This window comes from Myxocyprinus asiaticus, chromosome 5 (genome assembly GCF_019703515.2).
Source record: "Myxocyprinus asiaticus isolate MX2 ecotype Aquarium Trade chromosome 5, UBuf_Myxa_2, whole genome shotgun sequence".
NCBI lineage: Eukaryota > Metazoa > Chordata > Actinopteri > Cypriniformes > Catostomidae > Myxocyprinus > Myxocyprinus asiaticus.
Window position 1 is genome coordinate 53,239,801 of NC_059348.1, and position 20,729 is coordinate 53,260,529.

General features: G+C 36.7%; 1 protein-coding gene across 1 annotated transcript in view; it reads right to left on the reverse strand.

The window, feature by feature from the left end:
• LOC127440425 (piezo-type mechanosensitive ion channel component 2-like) overlaps positions 1–20,729 on the reverse strand; it is a 144,868-nt gene that overhangs the window by 81,061 nt on the left and 43,078 nt on the right. The window contains exons 7-16 of the mRNA XM_051696980.1: positions 19,720–19,933; positions 12,423–12,591; positions 11,566–11,691; positions 11,188–11,223; positions 9,421–9,550; positions 8,294–8,466; positions 7,270–7,500; positions 6,128–6,242; positions 5,335–5,531; positions 2,285–2,433 (exon numbers count right to left, since the gene is read on the reverse strand). Of these exons, the coding sequence (XP_051552940.1) occupies positions 2,285–2,433; positions 5,335–5,531; positions 6,128–6,242; positions 7,270–7,500; positions 8,294–8,466; positions 9,421–9,550; positions 11,188–11,223; positions 11,566–11,691; positions 12,423–12,591; positions 19,720–19,933 (1,540 nt within the window). The remainder of the gene's footprint in view (positions 1–2,284; positions 2,434–5,334; positions 5,532–6,127; positions 6,243–7,269; positions 7,501–8,293; positions 8,467–9,420; positions 9,551–11,187; positions 11,224–11,565; positions 11,692–12,422; positions 12,592–19,719; positions 19,934–20,729) is intronic.

The following is a 20,729-nucleotide window of genomic DNA, read 5'->3' on the forward strand; positions in this document are numbered from 1 at the left end:
GCTGAGATATATACTTCTAAAAATCTTCATTTGTGTTCTGCAGAAGAAAGAAAGTCATACACATCTGGGATGGCATGAGGGTGAGTAAATGATGAGAGAATTTTCATTTTTGGTTGAACTATCCCTTTAAGTGACATTTATTTAGTGTTAGTTTAAATATATGCTAAATGCAGCGAGCAACTTTTGAGTGCTTTTTTGATCCACTTATGTAGCACTTAAGTAATCTGTAACACATTATAATGCACTTCAAATACATGTCAAGTAATATTGGATGTACTTTGTTGCAACTGAATTTTCTCTTATACACATGCATTGTTTTCAACATTATGGTGATCTAATACACTAAACTGTTATGAAATAATGTCCTGAGAGTGTAGGCTATTTTCTGAAAGCATAAGCTACTTAAAAAAAAACACACTGTTTGTAACACACTGAAGTTGACATGATAAACAAATATACTATTTTATTACACTAATCTATGCTATAAAATAATGTCCTGGAAGTGTATTTCTTGAAAAGATACTAAAGAACATTTTAAAATACATTCACTTTAAATGTAATTCTGAGTAAAACACTAAAGTTGAAATGCTAATCAAGTATACTTTTGTTTAAATGTGCATTAGTATGCAGTAAATCCAATTAATGATACTTCTTTAAAGGTGCTGAAAGCGATTTTAGTGTTCTGAAGCTTTCATGTGACTGAGCCGTTGAATTAGCCATGCCCCCTTATTCTAAAACTGCCCTCCAAAGATAATTTTGAGACCAAAACCAAGCAAAAGAGCAGCACTGTTTGTTTCTGTGGCTGTCAAATTCAACAGTGGCACAATAGCGCCCCCAACTGACAAACATTATGAATCACAGCCTCAATGATCCGCTTCAACTACAACACTATGAGAACGAGCAAAATGACTGACAGGTGAAAAGCATCAAGCGGACAAAGTTTTGTTTGCTGTTTACAAAGTCTACCGCTGTCACAGAGACCGGTGAGATATCTCAGGACACTTATTTCATTAATATCTTTAAGGGAGTAGGAACATTTTGTGCATACTTTTCCATGAAAAAAATAGCTTACAGCACCTTTAAAGTACAATAAAACATTATTAAAAGGTATTGATTTAAAATGTACTTACAAAATAATCCTTTAAGTTCACATTAATAATTAGATCACTTTTTTTTAAAGTGTGCTGAAGTATGGTTTATGAAGTATATTCCCTTACAGTCCACTAAAGTATTCTTTTAATTCATTTTAATTTTATGAACTGGAAGTATACTTAAAAAAAAAAAAAAAAAAATTCACATTCAAAACACATTTTGCAAAATGAAATGAATAAATGTAAATTTTTCCACAAAGTTTGTAATCGCAATTACATTTTTCATTTTGATTAATAGTATTTACAGTGGTGTTGCATCTAGCGAATCCAAATCGCACGTGCAACAAACATGTCTGTGATTGGTTACAGTGCTCAAGTGCTGCAAAACAACATGTTGTAAATAGATCATTTGGATGCAACGCGAGTCAACCTAAATGGAATGATGTAATTAACACTTTTCACGGCAAATGCGGTAGCCAAAATTGCAATCTTAAATATATTTTCAATTACTTTTGCAGACATAATTTGAACATATGCTTTGTTCAAAAATCTAGTGAGGTAAAAATATTAAATCAGTGAAAATAATAATTTTATATATATCAAAAAATTCTCATTGCGGTGGTGAGACTTGAGGGTAAAACATTTGTAACTGTCACAAAAATAATGTGATATGCAAATCTTAATTTTCTTCATTTTAATTTATGGAAAATGTAACTTCTTATTTGTTTCATTTGATTTTGGAATAAAACAGGACCAGGACATTTTCTTGACTGTTTCATGAGAATCAGCCAACCGTGCCCGCTCTGCTCATAACCAGAGTTATTAGTTCCCCCTTGTTTCAGTTACAACATCTAACCACAGCCTTGACAATGATTAAAACTTTGTCTGTTTTCAAATATTTTAGAATTCTGAGTAAATATTGAGTAAAATAAGTGATCATTAAAAATGAATTTTATTTTACTTGACTGTTGCGTTGTATTGGAATCAACAGTGAGCATTTGTTCAGTCACTTTCACGCTTCCCATAAGTGACCGTTGAACTGCTGTCCATGAAGACAGATAAATATGAGCTTCCTTTTTGTCATGATGCTGCTTGAAAAGATAGCTGCCTATGGAGACAATAAGGGAGCTCACTAGGGTTTGAATTGTACTTCATATCCAATAATCTAATCATTGTGGGTCTTCAAAACTCACACTCCGACTGACATGCCCGTCATAGCAGTCCAGGTATCAATGGCATTCTCAAATTGGCAGGTGTAGATGAGGATGAGCACTAGCATTGTGTAGACTACCACAGACATCCAGAAATACTTCAGGATCCTGCGCCACCACTCATAATGAACCTGAGGAGAAGATAACCGCTCTGTCAAGGGCTTTTAAACAGTTTAAAAATAGTTTACTCACATGCCGAAGAGATGTTAGGCAGAGTGTTCACGCTGCTCCTTTCTATCAAATGAAAGCATGCAGGGACTAGTGGCTGTCAAGTTCCAAAAAGGGCAAAACAGCACCATAAAAGCATCATAAACGTGGTCCACATGGCTCCAACTCTATATTCCAAGTTAAAAAAATTTGGTTCTTTTTGTAGCCTTGAAGTTATTATTAGGGATGCACGATATGACAATTTTTAGCCGATACCGATTCTGATTAAAAAAATAAATAAATAATAAAAAAAAAACTATAGGCCGATTTTTCCACTTACCTTATTTTGTCATCAGATCACTGTTTTACTTTGGAATTATGCTTCAAAAATGTAAAAAGATGTACAAAAGTTTTTTTTTCACTGTTCTAACAACAAATAATTTACATTGAACATGGATTGTATCTGTTGAACACATGACAGGCCAAATTTTTAAAGAGAGCCACAATGAAAGATACATAGAAGCTAAACATTTAAAAAGATACAAAAAATAACTAAATATGATTACATGATTATTGATAAGAAATAAATTCAACTAAAACGTTTCTGCACTTCTGTTTTTGCATTTCAAAACAACAGAAAACACATTTTACATATATGTACTGTATATAATAGAACATTACAAATTCATTCTATGCATATGTGTGGCAATTAAACGGAAATGTCAACCACATCATGGCAAAATAATATGGTTAAACCAAAGGAACAAAACCCCCTTATGAATTATGTATAATACCATCCACACCGCTAGAGGGCGCCGCTTGCTCACACAGCGCTGTGAAGTGCTGAATGCAGAAACGCAGCCGTTTAAGGTTTAGTAATCGCACAAAGCCATTTTGCGATTTCAATCTTTATTCAATGAATCATGCAGCATTTATGGATATCATGTCGATATCTCAGAAGTCAAAGTCTGCTGGTTTCAAAGCATTATGGATGGTTTTCCTCCTCATGTAGCCTATAGCTAATTGCTGTTATCACAACTGTCACGTCTGTTTATGGCGTTTCCTCTGCATCAACATAAGAACGAGAAAGAATAAAAGTAATTATTACATGTTCTTATGAGTGCCAACCCTTCAACATAATGTGGCCTTTATTATTTCTAGCTTGTGCATTTAAATACACAGAGTATTTACAAAGTGTGTTACTAATTAATTATAAATCAACCATCAGTTTTTCATATCAATGTTTTCATGCTTATACCCGACTGCCAACGGTTTAAATTTGGTTAATAATTGGTCGATAAATATTGGCCGCCGATAAATCGGTGCATCCCTAGTTACTATCCACTTTCATTGTTTGGAAAAGTGCAGCCTCAACAACATACTCCTGTATCTCTTTTCATGTTCCATGTGGGAAAATAAATCATGTGACATGAGGGTACGTAGATGAGGACAGTATTGTAATTTCTGGGTGAACACATTGATGCGTCCATCTGTGCTGTTTTCCAGTTGTTTTTCTATGCAAATATGCCCTGGATGGACGTTTCTGACCGTTGCGCCATGTCTAGCAGTTTTTTTCATCATCAAGTGCAGGAGCGGCACGTATTTTTTTTTAGACGTTGCGTCAGGTTAAAAAGAATGTCAACTTGAGGCACCTGTATTCTGTTCTGCATGTCGTACTAGGTTTTTAGTGCAAGAATGCGTTCCATCTGATGTTCACATTATTGCGAACTATTTTGTAACATGAACCTGTGTTCTGACACATATTAAAATCCCTATTACATCACACCCTTTACTGCAGTGCTTCTCAACTGGTGGGTTGCAACACGAAAATGGGTCAATGGGTCTGTTCTGATTGAGTCGTGGATAGCAGGGGAAACAACACTGATTGAAATAATAAAATGCAACTAGTGCATTATTGGGAGAGCAGTATTTTGGCACAAATACATCCATCTTTTGGTAGAAGCTAGACTTATGTTACATATGTCAACATGGACAGGTTCTGTGACATGCTTAAAATCCTCAAAACCCATTAACAAAACTACACAAGTAAAAGATAACATGACCCACCCCTCGATTACCGTCTCGTCCCTCCTTATCATTAAAAAAAGCAAAAATGGAGGTTACAGTGAGGCACTTACAATGGAAGTGATTGGGGCCAATTTCTGGAGGGTTTAAATGCAGAAATGCGAAGCTTATAATTCTATAAAAGCACTTATATTAATTCTTCTGTTAAAACTTGTGTATTATTTGAGCTGTAAAGTTGTTTAAATTGTCATTTTTACAGTCGTATTAAGGTTTAAGGTTTTGTTGACATTACATCGTCATGGCAACAAAGTTGTAAAATTGGCTATAACTTTAATCAGAAAAGGTTAGTAAGTGTTTCTGTCACACTAAAATCATGCTTATGCGCATATTGTTTATGTCTTGCGTCTATATTTTTGAAAAGTGAGCATTTTAACGTTCAAAAATTGGCCCCATTGACTTCCATTGTAAGTGTCTCACTGTAACATCGATTTTTGCTTTATTATGAAAAGGAGGGACGAGACGAAATTATTTTTTTGTGGTAATCAACATTATGCCACAAATGCTGTCGATTGAGCTTAACTTGTATTGAACCTGGAATATTCCTTTAAATACACTTATTTGACGACCACAATTTTTGTGCTGTGAATTATTGGTTGAAATTCAAGATACATTTAGCAGCTTGTCCATTTTCCTATTCAGCCTGTGCATTACGTTCATAATATTGTTGGACCTATGCAGTTTTATTTTAAGGACATTTTTGTTTACTTTTTCTATGACAAACAATTCTACAAAACTTGTGTCCGGAAGCAAAACCAGTTGAGAAGCACTCAAGCCTTCATGAGCCCAGAGAAGAGCAGAACCTGGTAGAGAGCCACGCAGAAGAGAAACATCATCATGTAGACGATCTTGTACATGACCATGGTTCCCTCGAAGCTGACGAAGAAGAACATTCCTCCACAGATATAGATCCAGTATTTGACCAGTAGAGCCATTACCAGTTTCCCCATCACCTGCATCAGGTCATTCTCATCCCCCTCCTCTTCCTCCTTTTCTTCCTCTAAAACCAAGATGGTATTTTTTGGGGGGAATGTCAGAATTACATTATTCACATCAAAATTTGCCATAATTTTCAGCACAGGACAATGCAATAAAATACAGAGCAAAGGACAAAAATATACAGCGCAACAACAACAGTACAAGAAGTGGAAAATGTATACATGAATGTGGAAAAAGTGGAATATAAAATATGCACGGGCACGTATTTATTTTGCTGCTCATATGAATACACAGCATAACACATGCTTGAATATAATGGAGTGAACTACTCACTTGTTTGAAAAATGACACATGGCTATGTGAACTATTTACTATATGGATGTAAATTAGTTTTCATGATGATCAAATTTCTAATTATTCTCAGTGGCTAACTCCCAATAACCATTCAATAATTTTTGGCTGCTATTAAAAGAAATCCTTACGTTGTCAGTGTGAAAGCTCAGTACTGTATGTGCCTGTGGTTGCAGTTATTCTACTGCAACGTTCACGTGCTGCAGACGCAATATGTGTGAAACAGGGTGCAAAATGATCATGTAAAATGTATTTGACTAACATAATAAGTTGCACAAATTTTTGGGATTCTAATAAATGACACACCCTTTTTCTGCTCCTCCACTTTGACATCACAAAGCGTGGGTTCCTCCTTCATGTTCTCTCGTCGCTCCATCAAAGTTTGTCTCAGCAACAGCCAGAAACTCAACTGACACAGAATCTACACACAGAGACAATAGCAAAACATATGAGCAAACTGCAATAACCGTAAAAAGGTTAATCACCATTAAATGACTGTGTTAAAGGGATAGTTCACTCAAAAGTGAAAATTCTCTCATCATTTACTCACACTCATGCCATCTCAGATGTGTATGACTTTCTTTCTTCTGCTGAACACAAACAAAGATTTTTAGAAGAATATCTCAGCTCTGTAGGTCCATACAATGCAAGTGAATGGTAGCCAGAACTTTGAAGCTCCAAAAAGCACTTAAAGTCACCATAAAAGTAATCCTTACAACTCTAGTGGTTTAATCCATGTCTTCTGATCCGATCAGGTGAGAACAGACCAAAATATACCTTGTTTTTCACTGTAAATCATGCCATTGCAGTCTCTAGGCATGACCATGATTTCAAGTTTGATTACACTTCCTAGTGCTTGACGCATGCGCAGAGCGCTAGATGGCGCTAGGAATTTATAGTAAAAAAAAAGAGTTACATTTTGGTTTGTTCTCACCCAAAACTGATTGGGTCACTTCAGAAGACATGGATTAAACCACTGGAGTCATATGGGTTACTTTTATGCTGTCTTTATGTGCTTTTTGGAGCTTCAAAGTTTTTTTCACCATTTACTTGCATTGTATGGACCTACAGAGCTGAGATATTCTTCTAAAAATCTTCATTTGTGTTCAGCAGAAGAAAGAAAGTCATACACATCTGGGATGGCATGAGTAAATGACGAGAGAATTTTGATTTTTGGGTGAACTATTCCTTTAAGGATTTTTCAATGGCCAATGCCAACAATTAGAGAGCAGGCTGGCCGATGACCAACATAATGCAGATACAAATATTATGTAATGGAACTGAATGCAAAACGAAATGTACACAAAACTGCTGAAATCAAATAACCATCTATTTCATACATAGGAAGAACTAACACTTCCCTCTTTTTTTAATCAGTATTTTTGTCTGGTTTAGATCATTTCAAAATACCAGCATTTCGAATTGGTCAATGTTTCACCAATTATTACCTTGGTGCTCAGTTCACTGAAAGGCACCTTCATCTTCAGGAAGAATCCAGGCACCGGATCTAACCGCTCAAAACTCCAGATATACTGAAGCACCAGCAGGAAGTTCCCATACGCCACCATGAACGGGGACGTCAGCATGGCATATTTCCTCCTGTCTCGCACCATCCACAGAGTACAGGACCAGAGGAGGAACACAAACGTCGGCCAGCTGACGTACGTTATACTCCACGCCTTAGAAAGAAAAAAACACCCAAGCATTTTGAATGTGTAAGTGGGATATCGTAAGAGAAAGGGTAAGCTTTTTCATAAATCAAATTTAGCAATTTAAAGGATTATTTCAACCAAAGATTAAAAATGTTTATCATCACTCACCCTCATGTTATTCTGACCTGCATTATTTTCTTCATGAAATACAAATGGAGATGTTAGGCAGAATGTCCGAGCTGCTCTTTTTCAAACAATGAAAGTGGATGGTGATTTATACAGTCAAGTTCCAACAAAGGACTCAGTATGAAGCTTAGTCCATATGTTACAAATAGAGTGTCATATTACAAATCTCCAGTAGTCGTACTTTAGCTTTGTGTAAGGAACAGACCAAAATTGGAGCTGTTATTTGCTGATACACTTCCCTTTCCATCTCAGCTCTCAGATCACATTTGCAGCTTGTGTTTAATTCACAAATGCAACCACAAATGAGATTTGAGAGTTCTGGTGGAGGGTAAATGTATTTCAGCCTGTTTGTCACACAAACCTATTATATGACACTAAGAAAACCTGAAATATAGCGCATAAGTTGTATGGACTGCATTTATGCAACTTTTATGGTGCTTTTTTGGAGCTTGACTATATAAAATACCATCTACTTTCATTTTATGGAAAAGAAAAGCTTGAACAATTTCCAAAACATCTCCTTTTGTGTTAAACAGAAGAAAGAAACCCATACGGGTTTGGAACGACATAAGGATGTGTAAAAGATGACATTTTTCACTGGGGGAACTGTTCGTTAAACCTTTGACCTCCTCACCATCATTGCAATGAGAGCACAGATGTAGCTCTGCTTCATGATGAACTTGAAGACTTTTACGAGAGTGCTTGGGGGTCCGCCCTGCTCTTCCTCCTCTGTCTTCTCCTCTTCCTCCTCTTCCTCCTCCTCCAGCTGTGTGTCCACAACTTCATGTGTGCTCACATCTGTCTCCTCTGTTTTAGGCAATAATACAATAAAGTACATTTGTGCACTTTTTGGATCATACAAAAGTAAAAACATTTAGGGTGTTTCTTCAATAGCACTGCACAAAAAATATAAATTTAAAACAAATTTAACTTGATAAATTTACTTGAATTAAAATGATGCAAGATATTATTAAGCCTTGTTTTTAGAGAAATATAATACAATTTAGAGAGGTTTATGCTTAAAAGAATTAGTCCTATTATCTTACACATTAAAATCTTATTATCTTAGATATTGTTAAAGAGAACAAGATAAAAAACACTTTTTTATTTTTAGATTTTTAATACAGAAATATTTGATATATGAAGATTACAAAAAATGACTAATGTACCGTATTTGTTATTTGACTAATGTTTAAATAATAATAAAATAATAATATTACAAAACTGATTTAAAATGCATGCTATGAAATTAGCTATTGCAAGACAAATAAGACTGCTGTTTTATGTATGAAATGTCATTTCCATCACAGAATATTCTCAGACACAGTACATATTTAATGATGATGTGGAAATCACACTGTGGTGGAAATGATGTTTCTGAAAAATGACAAATAAGTAAGTGAAAGTGTATTTTAATAGATGATATTATTACAATAACTGTCACTCTTTACTTTTGGACAGACAGAATTTGTATTTACAAAACCTACACAAATTTACATTGTCTGCAATGTGGATCAGACTTTATGCTGATAGTCAAAAGTCTGGCATCACAAGACTAACAAACAACTGGCTTTTACATTCTATTTGTTAAGTCTTAAGGCAGTTTCGACTCTAATTGTGATTTTGAAGTTATCCGCACTACCATATGTTGTGAAACTTGATTGTTTTCAAGAAAACTGAACAGTGAACTGAAAGTTAAAACAAAGTCATGACATTTACTTCTTTAAGATGAAATACAATGTATTTATGGATGTGTTTTACCCTCAGCTTCTGTGGGTTGATCAACTATGTACTGTGGAGTCAAGTATATGTCCAGACTGACAGGCCCGTTTTCAGTGGGCACGGCAGACACATAGTCAAACAATGTCCCGTTGGAGTTAACCACCACTACCTTTATAATAAACACAGACAAAATTATTAACACGATCACATTACATGCTCTTGGTGCACAACACAAATCTGAAAAATATATTGTTTACTATATCTAAACAATTTAAAAAATGAAATGATATGCAAGATTATGTGCATTCTACCAATGCTCATAGTTTTAAGTTAAACATTATTACATGGACAACAACTTTAACTCCTTCCGAGCATGTCAGTGTCATATTTCACCCCAAAATATATAATATATATATATATATACAGTACTGTGCAAACGTTTTAGGCACTTGTGAAAAATGTTGCATAGTGAGGATGTCTTTAAAAATAATGCCATAAATAGTTTTCATTTATCAATTAAAGTCATACAAAGTCCAGTAAACATTAATAAAAATACATCAATATTTGGTGTGACCACCTTTGCCTTCAAAACAGCACCAATTCTCCTAGGTACACCTGGAAACAGTTTTTCTTGGTTATTGACAGATAGGATGTTCCAAGCTTTTTGAAGAATTCACCACAGTTCTTCTATCTATTTAGACTGTTTCAATTACTTCTGTCTCTTCTTGTAATCTCAGACAGACACAATATTCAGTGGGGGGCTCTGCGGGGGCCATGACATCTGTTGCAGGGCTCCCTGTTCTTCCATTCTATTCTATTTGCAAAAGAAATGTTTAGGAGTCTAAAATGTATATTTCCTATTGACACACTAAAGCTGAAGATATATATATAACCATCTTAAGACAAATGTTTTATGAAACATCTTATGTGCCTAAGACTTTTGCATATATATATGTATTATTGTTAAAGAATTGTTCAGGTTCAATACAAGTTAAGCTCAAATGACAGCATTTGTGGCATAATATTGATTACCACAACAAATATTTTCAACTCTTCCCTTGTTTATTAAAAAAACAAAGCAAAAATTGTGGTTATAATGAGGCACTTACAATGGAAGTGAATGAGGCCAATCTGTAAATGTTAAAATAAAAATTGTTTCAAAAGTGTAGCCACAGGACATAAACAATATGTGTTAACATGATTTTAGTGTAATAAAATCACTTTTTTACCTTTTCTGTGTAAAGTTATGTGTTAAGCCATGATGATGTAATGTCAACAAACGACTGTAAAAATGACAATTTAAACAACTTTACTGCCCAAAAAACACATATGTTTTAACGAAAGAATTAAAGTGCTTTTGTAAAATTATAAGATTTACATTTCTGCCTTTAAACCCACAAAAAATTGGCCCCATTCACTTCCATTGTAAGTGCGTCACTGTAACCTCCATTTTTGCTTTTTTAAAGAAAAGGAAGGACGAGTCGAAATTATTTTTTGTGGCAAACAACATGGTGCTACAAATGCTCATGATTGAGCTTAACTTGTATTGAACCTGAAATATTCCTTTAATGCAAAATGCAATTTCTGATTTCTTTTTGATTTTGGGGTGAAATGTGACCTGGATATGTGTTTGTGAGATTCACCCAAAGATGAACACAGATGATACAGTTTCACCCAGAACCCACAGAATCATGCCACACCAAGAGTAATGCATAAACAAACACAAGCCACACTATATTTGTCAACAGTTAAAATTTGCAGACACAGAGTTACATAAGACTTGGCAAAACCACAATCAGTGCAAACCTCGGTGGTGCTGTAACCATCCTGATTAGAGATGAGCTAGAAAGAGATAGCAGATGGGGCGAGGTGAATGTATTGACTTGTACAGGAGGATCGATAACATTATGCTGTTCCCTAACACCAGCTCTGAGTACAGTAATGTACAGCAGCACTATTCACAGATAGAGACCAGCACTCAGGCCAATTCGAGGAACAAAAACATTTAATGTTGACGGGGAGAGAAGGAGCAAACACACACTAGAGTTTAAGATAACATGACTATCTGCCACTTAAAGTGATAGTTCAACCAAAAAAGAAAATTCTGTCATGTTTGCGTTAACTATCCATTTAATGGCTTGCCATTGGAGTATAAATTCATCCAAAACCTCTTTACTTTCTCACATTTCGTTTCTCTGTTTTCTGATGGGCTTTCCACCAGAGCAGACGCTTCCTGATGTATGATGTTAGACCAAAAATATTTACAACTGTCTCATTTCCTTCATTCACCTCCTCTTTCTCACTCTCCTCCTGGAAAAAACATCAATAAAGAGAAATAAGGTCAGTGGGTACAACACATTGAATTAAAACATCACAGAGCAGCTTACAAAAGAAAATGCAACAGCTAAATAAATTGAAATCAGAGCCCTGACATATAAAAAAATCACTAATCATTTGAGCAGTTGAATGCATAACTGTGTTTATGATTCAACATCAATCTCTCTGTGATGTGTCATGTCATTAGTTATTCTCATTGCTCAGATTTACGGGGTCATCAAAATCATGATACAGCGCTCTAATCAAACCTAGAGGCCTATGGATCAATATGATCATATATGTACCATTTGAAAGGATGCCATGCATTGACCAGTCTATAAAACCTGTGAACTGGAATGCAGAGGACTGAAGTGCGGGTGAAAAGGTGATGAGATCAAACTGGTTGTTTGCAGAGAGATGTCAATATGATGTTTAAGAGGAAATTACTTGGTTCTATGAATCAGTTTCACTGGATCTCAATGGCATGTGCTGGTGAAAGCCTGGCAAACGTACAGCACCGCAAATACATAAATAAAATATTTAAATATTACACTGGTTTGCTAGGTGGTAACCTAAAAATAATACAAAATTGAATTTCACCTTAACATTTTAGTGCTTTATTTTTAAGTGTGACGACCTAAGTTTTAGACCAACATAAAAAGTTGGCTAAAAACAGAAGAATGTCACAGTAAAAGATGGCATGCGACAAGTGATCCTAATCTTACCATAATCATGGGGTCTTGCAGCCACAGACGGATCAAGGTGGCCAGTGTGTAGTACAGGACCAAAAGCATGATGGGGTTGACAAAATGATGCCAATTCAGACCAGGATTAACACTGAGCTTCCACGTAGAAGAGCAGTCTGTCCGAACAATGGAGGATATACCAAACAAACTGTGGAAGGAAGGAAGGAAGGAAGGATGGAAGGGAGGGAGGGAGGGAGGAAGTTAGCCAGGAATTAAGGAAGTTAGCAAGAAAGGGAAGGGAAGGATAGAAGGAAGGAAGCCAGGAAGGCAGGGAGGAAGTTAGCAAGAAAGGAGAAAGAAGAAAGGAAGGATGGATGAAAGGAAGAGATGAAGAAAGGTAAGAAGGAAGAAAGGGAAGGAGGAAGTTAGCCAGGAATTAAGGAAGTTAGCAAGAAAGGGAAGGGAAGGATAGAAGGAAGGAAGCCAGGAAGGATAGAAGGAAGCCAGGAAGGAAGGCAGGGAGGAAGTTAGCAAGAAAGGAGAAAGAAGAAAGGAAGGATGGATGAAAGGAAGGGATGAAGAAAGGTAAGAAGGAAGAAAGGGAAGGAGGAAGTTAACAAGGAATGAAGGAAGTTAGCAAGAAAGGGGAAGGAAGGAAGGAAGGAACAAAGGAAGGAAGGAAGATAGCAAGAAAGGAGAAGGAAGGAAAAATGGAATGAAAAAGGAAGGAAAAAAGAATGAAGAAAGGAAGGAAGTTAGAAAGAAATGGGAAGGAAGGAAGGTAGGGAGGAAGTTAGCAAGGAATGAAGGAAGGAAGGAAGGAAGGAAAGAAGGCAGTAAGAAGGAATGAAGGAAGGCAGTAAGGAAGGAAGGAAGGGAGTTTGCAAAAAATGTGTAAGTAAGGAAGGAAGGTGGGGAGGAATTTAAGAAGGAATGAAGAAAGTTAGCAGGAAAGGGGAAGGAAGATAGCAAGAAAGGGGAAGGAAAAAAGGAAGGAAGGAAGTTTCCAAGAAAGGGGAAGGAAGGGAAGAAGTTAGCAGGGAATGAAAGAAAGAAGGAAGGAAATTAGCAAGAAATGGGAAAGATGGAAGGAAGGAATAAAAGGAAGGTAGGCAGGAAGGTAGGGAGGAAGTTAGCAAGGAATAAAGGAAGAAAGAAAGGAAGTTAGCAAAAAAGGGAAGGAAGGGGAGGAAGTTAGCAAGGATTGAAGGAAGGAAGGAAGGTAGCAAGAAAGGGAAAGAAAGGAAGTTAGGGAGGGAGGAAATTAGCAAGTAAGGAAGGGAGAAAGGAAGGAAGTTAGCAAGAAAGGGAAAGGAAAGGGGAATGAAGAAAGTATGGAAAGAAGGAAGCTAGCAAGAAAGGGGAAGGAAAAAAGAAATGAAGAAAAGAGGGAAAGAAGGAAGAAATGATGGAAGGAAGGAAGGTAGAAAGGAAGGAAGGAAGGAATGAAGGAAGGAAGGAATTTAGCAAGAAAAGGAAAGAAAGGGAAAGAAAGAAAGAAAAATATTTGTCAAGCCATTTTATTTCTGTAATGTGACATATTACAAGTAAAAATAATGTAGGACGGGACGTTGATTTATCCACCTGCAATTCTGACCTGACTGTGAGATTGCAGTGGATTGTAGAGGACTACTACTCATCTGAAACTCTGCAGCCACATTTTTTGAAGAAGGCTTTTTGACCCTCCAGAGCATCTGTACGTATCCCAATGATAACACTTCTTTTTCAAACCTATCATTATTAGCCACAAAATGTATTACTTTAAAAAAATTTAATAGCAATAAATTAGTCTATTAACTGTTGGCAAGATTTTAGAAAGGCTGCTTGACCAACAAAAGCAGTCTAAAACATGGGGCCTAGATGACATCAGCCAAAATTGAAATCATGGCAAGTTATTATATTGCAATGAAAGACTACAAATACAAACCATCTTTTTCTTTAGAATAAAAAGCTGTGATGAACCACTCAAGATAAAACCAGGAACATGTATTAATAAATAGGGTCAGTGTTGATTTAATGTTGCCTTTAAGGGACACTTTAATTCTTTGTCTTAAGCCCAAAGTATACTTTGGTAAGGAGTTTTTCATCAAAGTGCTCGAGCACTGATTTTTTTGTGCCCGATTTTTCTAACCACACATACTTTGAACATGCAGTGTGTGCATGAATATGGAATTATTTGCACTAATTAGTGTGTCCACAAAGTGTCAACACTCACAACTGAACAATAGCTGTCACGAAGAAACGCTACAAGATGTAATCACCAGTAAACAACCGGAGAGAAGGTGGAAACAAAAACGGGATGGAAGGAAGGCAGTAAGGCAGGAAGGAAGGAAGTTAGCAAGAAAGGTGAAGGAAGGAAAGAAGGGAGGAAGGTAAGCAAGGAAGATAGGAGGGAAGAAAGGAAGTTAGCTAGCAAGAAAGGGAAAGAAAGAAAGAAAGAAAGAAAGAAAGAAAGAAAGAAAAATATTTGTCAACTTATTTTATTTCTGTAATGTGACATATTACCAAGTAAAAAAGAATATTGAATTAGTAAAAATAATGTAGGATGGGACGTTAATTTATCCACCTGCAATTTAGACCTGACTGTGAGATTGCAGTGGATTGTAGAGGACTACTCCTCATCTGAATCTCTGCAGCCACATTTTTGAATAAGGCTTTTTGACCCTCCAGAGCACCTATATGTATCACAATAATAACAATTCTTTTTCAAACCTATCATTATTTGCCACAAACTTTATTGCATTAAACTTTATTAGCAATAAATTACTCTGTTAACTGTTTGCAAGATTTTAGAAAGGCTGCATGACTATCATCAGTAGTCTAAAACAATGGGCCTAGATGACATCAGCCAAAAATGAAAGTCATGGAAAGTTATTATATTGCAATGAAAGACTACAAACACACCATTTTTTTTTTTTTTTTATTATAATAAAAAGCTGTGAAGAACCGCTCACAATAAAACCAGGAACATCTATTAATAAATAGGGTCAATATTGATTTCATGTTGCCTTTAAGGGACACTTTAATTCTTTGTCTTAAGCTCAAAGATTACTTCAGTAAGGAGTTTTTCAGCAAAGTGCTGGAGCACTGATTTTTTTTTTTTTTTGCCCGATTTTTCTAACCGCACATACTTTGAACGTACGGTGTGCGCATGCATCTGGAATTATTTGCACTAATTAGTGTGTCCACAAAGTGGCAACACTCACAAATGGGCCTTTGCTGTCACATAGAAATGCTAGAAGAAGAAGCAATTGCCAGTAAACAACCAGAGTGAAGGTGGAAACAACAACAGGATGGAAGGAAGGAAGGTAGGAAGGATGGAAGTTAGCAAGAAAGGGGAAGGAAGGAAGGGAGGAAATTAGCAAGGAAGGAGAAAGAAGAAAAAGGAATGAAGAAAGGAAGGATGGAAGGAAGGAAGGAATGAAGAAAGGGAGGAAGTTAGCAAGAAAGTGGAAGAAAGTTAGCAATTAAGGGGAAGGAAGGAAAAAGAAATGAAGGATGTTAGCAAGAAATTGGAAGGAAGCATGGAAGGAAGGAAGGAAGCTAGGGAGGAAGTTAGTAAGGAATGAAAGAAGGAAGTAAGTAAGGAAGGAAGTTTACAAGAAATGAGAAGAGATTTTGAAGAAATTGGGAGGAATGAAGGAAGGAAGAAGGTAGGGAAGAAGTAAGCAAGGAATGAAGAAAGGAAGGTATGAAGGAAGGAAGGTAGGGAGGAAGTTAAAAGGAATGAAGGAAGGCAGGAAGGAAGGAAGGAAGGAAAGAAGCAAGAGAGGGGAAGGAAGTTAGCAATAAAGGGGAAGGAAAAAAGGAATGAAGAAAGGACGGAAAGAAGAAGGAAGAAAGGAAGGAAAGAAGGAAGGCAGCAAGAAAGGGGAAGGAAAAAAGAAATGAAGAAAAGAAGGAAAGAAGGAAGAAATGATGGAAAGAAGGAAAGAAGGAATTTAGCAAGAAAAGGAAAGAAAGGGAAAGAAAGGAAGAAAAATATTTGTCAAGCCATTTTATTTCTGTAATGTGACATATTACAAGTAAAAATAATGTAGGACGGGACGTTGATTTATCCACCTGCAATTTTGACCTGACTGTGAGATTGCAGTGGATTGTAGAGGACTACTACTCATCTGAAACTCTGCAGACACATTTTTTGAAGAAGGCTTTTTGACCCTCCAGAGCATCTGTACATATCCCAATGATAACACTTCTTTTTCAAACCTATCATTATTAGCCACAAACTTTATTGCTTTAAAAAAATGTAATAGCAATAAATTAGTCCATTAACTGTTAATTAGTCCATTAAAGGCTGCATGACCATCAACAGTAGTCTAAAACATGGGGCCTGGGTAACTCAGTGGTAAAATACGCCACCCCTGGAGTTTGCTAGTTTGCTAGTTCGAATCCCAGGGCGTGCTGAGTGACTCCAGCCAGGTCTCCTAAGCAACCAAATTGGCCCGGTTGCTAGGGAGGGTAGAGTCACATGGGGTAACCTCCTCGTGGTCGCTATAATGTGGTTCGTTCTCGGTGGGGTGTGTGGTGAGTTGAGCGTGGTTGCCGCGGTGGATGGCATGAAGCCTCCACACGCGCTATGTCTCTGTGGCAATGCGCTCAACAAGCCACGTGATAAGATGCGTGGGTTGGCGGTCTCAGATGTGGAGGCAACTGAGATTCGTCCTCCACCACCCGGACTGAGGCAAATCACTACGCGACCACGAGGACTTAAAAGTGCATCGGGAATTGGGCATTCCAAATTGGGAGAAAAAGGGGAAAAATAATTGAAAAAAAATATAAAAAAACAGTAGTCTAAAACAGCGGGCCTAGACGACATCAGCCAAAAATGAAAGTCATGGCATGTTATTATATTGCAATGAAAGACTACAAAGACAAAAAAAAAATTCTTTAGAATAAAAAGCTGTTTAGAATAACACAATAAAACCAGGAACGTTTATTAATAAATAGGGTCAGTGTTGATTTCATGTTGATTTTAAGGGACACTTTAATTCTTTGTCTTATCCCAAAGATTACTTCGGTCAGGAGTTTTTCAGCAAAGTGCTCGAGCACTGATTTTTGTTTAGTTTTTTTGCCCGATTTTTCTAACTGCACATACTTTAAACATGCAGTGTGCGCATGCACCTGGAATTATTTGCACTTATTAGTGTGTCCACAAAGTGGCGACACTCACAAATGAGCAATAGCTGTCACGAAGAAACGCTAGAAGAAGACGTAATCGCCAGTAAACAACGGGAGAGGAAGGTGGAAACGACAACAGTGTATGTGCACGTCAAGAGTGCATGTGTGTGAAGAGGTCAGGAGATGCAATTGTATAACTCGAGTCTGAAAGAATATAAAGGCATCTTTATGGGTCTAAACTCCTGAAGAGAAATAATCCAGTATCTATTTCTTCCATCAGCACCTAAAGATCACAATCGCTGTATAACCCGGTACTTTACACCAGGTAACCCTGCACAAATCCGAGAAAACAGATGGAAATATCCAATGAAAGCCGTGACTACATTAATAATACAGCACAGCCTCTCATTCCTTTTTGCTTAATTTGAACATTATAAAATGTCATGTTGCTAAAGTGGTAAAAGATTGAATCTATTTCAATAAAGATTCATGTCCTTTTAGGATACAGATATAAAACATGTGGTAGGCACTGTATGTATTCACACTGTTATAAATCTTTCAGCACACGCTGCATGCGACTATGGATCATATGAAGAGGGTTTTTGTCAGAACAGACATGGACAGATGGGATACGGGGTCTTTTATCTGTGTTTTCAAACCACACCGCACCTCCTGAACACAGACACAGAAAACTGTGCTGCAGGACATGATGGCTATTCTCATAAACATTCATTATTTATGATGTAAGAGCAGATTAATACAATTAATATGACATTAAACATATGATGTAGTATACCAGTTTTACCGGCACTGTTGTACAAACTTGTATTCAGATTCTAATGATTTAGAAATAATTAATGAGGGGCAGGGGTAACAAATACATAACAAAATACTTATTATTTGCGCATAGGACACATCTTGTTCTAAAGTTTAACATCACTTTTTTATGCATTTATAGAGCTTCATATATATATATATATATATATATATATATATATATATATATATATATATATACAGATTAATTCATCATACACTTATTTTATATGTATTTTATACGTTTCAATACGCCAACATATTGTACAAACTTGGGTTAGGCTTTTTTCTAAATCCCGAACACTGCGAGAAAAGAATTTTCTCACAATTTACACGCAAAGCAAATGATAGAAGATATTAAAGGAATATTCCGGGTTCAATACAAGTTAAGCTCAATCAACAGCATTTGTAGCATAATGTTGATTACCACAAAAATGAGTTTCATCCTTTTCTTTAAAAAAACCCACAAATCTACACAAAACATAACAATAAATACTGAACAAGGGGCCGTTCGGACCAAAAGCATCCTTGTACAAAAACTAAACAAGATGCAGCACAATGAATATAACAGAACGCAGATGTCTGGAGATGTGTTTTTAACAGTTAACAGTCTTTCACTAGACGCTGATAAAATACAGGGAGACACTAACTATGTTTTCATGGACACCAGTAAGCGGCTTATTCCGAGAAAGTGGCGTTCCCGTATACATGCACTGTATAAACCTGTGAGAATGGCATGTATAAGCTGCGTTCTCTTGCCGAGAAACCTGGATGTGTTAAACCGCTTTCTTTTAATCCCTTAAACTGCGAAAGGAAATCAGCGTTCTGGATTACATGATGTTTCAGAATGTCGCTTTCTGTAAAAACCCTGAAATAAAAAAAAAATTCTTAAGTGCATCTAAACGTGGTCACTGCACAACAGTCAAAGACATCTATCTAGCAAATGCTTACATTGGAAAACAACTGAAAAAAAGCGTGATTGGTGTGAATGCCCCTGAGAAAATTAGGTAACACTTTAAAATAAGGTTACATATGTTAACATTAGTTAAGATAAACAACATTGAAAAATACTTTCACAGCATTTATTAATTTAGGTTCATTTCAATATATACTAACACATTTTTTAAATCATTAAAACTAACATTAGTTAATGCACTTTGAACTAACATGAACTTATAATGAACAACTGTTTTTTAACTAACATTTGTAAAGATGAATAAACACTGTAAAAAAAATACATTGTTCATTGTGAGTTCATGATACCTAATGCATTTACTAATGTTCACCAAGGTAACCTTTTTACAAATTGCTACCGAAAATTATTTTTGCAGTCACCAAGCTTTAAAAAGAACTCTGGACGACCTCAGTGTGCATATGTGTGTGTGTGTGTGTGTCTGACCTGACGTAACTGTCGTTGGGTCTGATGGCCTCCTGGAGGAACTGGAACTGGTTAGAATAAAGTATGATGAGATGTCCAGCGCTGAAGATAGCCATGAGAACACACAGACAGCTGAAGAGGAGCATGTCGAAGGTCTTGCAGAACGACCACCATGTGCACAGACCCAAAAACACAAAGAAGTAGACGGCTGACGTCAGAGAGGGGAGCATCATACCTGAAGACAAGAAGATATATCATCAAAAAAACTGTGATGATCAACCAGCTGCACAGTCTGCAAACAAAGGTCAGAACTCATCAAATTTTTCATGCAAGACCAAATGATCTGATCTATGATATCCATATAAGGGTGTTTCTTCAACTTCAACAACATTTCTAGAAGGTAAAATCTTGTTAAAATATTTTTTATTAGTTTATTTTATTTGTCTACTAACAATGTCTAACAGTGTCTGTTCATGTATCACAGAAGATTTATGTCATTTTTTGTCATAAAAAAATCTCAGCACAATGTCATTTCCAACACATCTCAAATTCCCCTTCTGTCACTCACTCGACATTGTGTCGATGTAGTGACACTAGGGGTCGATCTTAAAAGCCCGAGACACCTTCAGATCTTTGAGAAAAGGCCAATGAGAATTGGCAAGTAGAATTTGCATGCTACTCCCCCCGACATACAGGTATAAAATGGAGGCAGGAATACGGATTCATTCAGATTTTTTCTTCGGAGCCGAGCGGTTGTATTTCTACTGGTAGCCAGACCACTCCATCCCCCGGTGGAGGGCAGGGAGGAAAATATTTTGTTCCCTTTTCCTTTTCTGTTTGCCGCACCCTGTACGGGCTGCGGTTCCCACATTGTCAAAAAAAAGAGCAGTTTCCTCTCTCCTAGGGTCACACTGCCAGTGCTAACGGTCACCATCCCCACAGCTACCGGACCTCACGAACGTGGCCCCCCGCCTTCGCGTGTCCCGCTGCATCACACAAACCACACTCCCGACCGGCCGGTGGTGATGAGT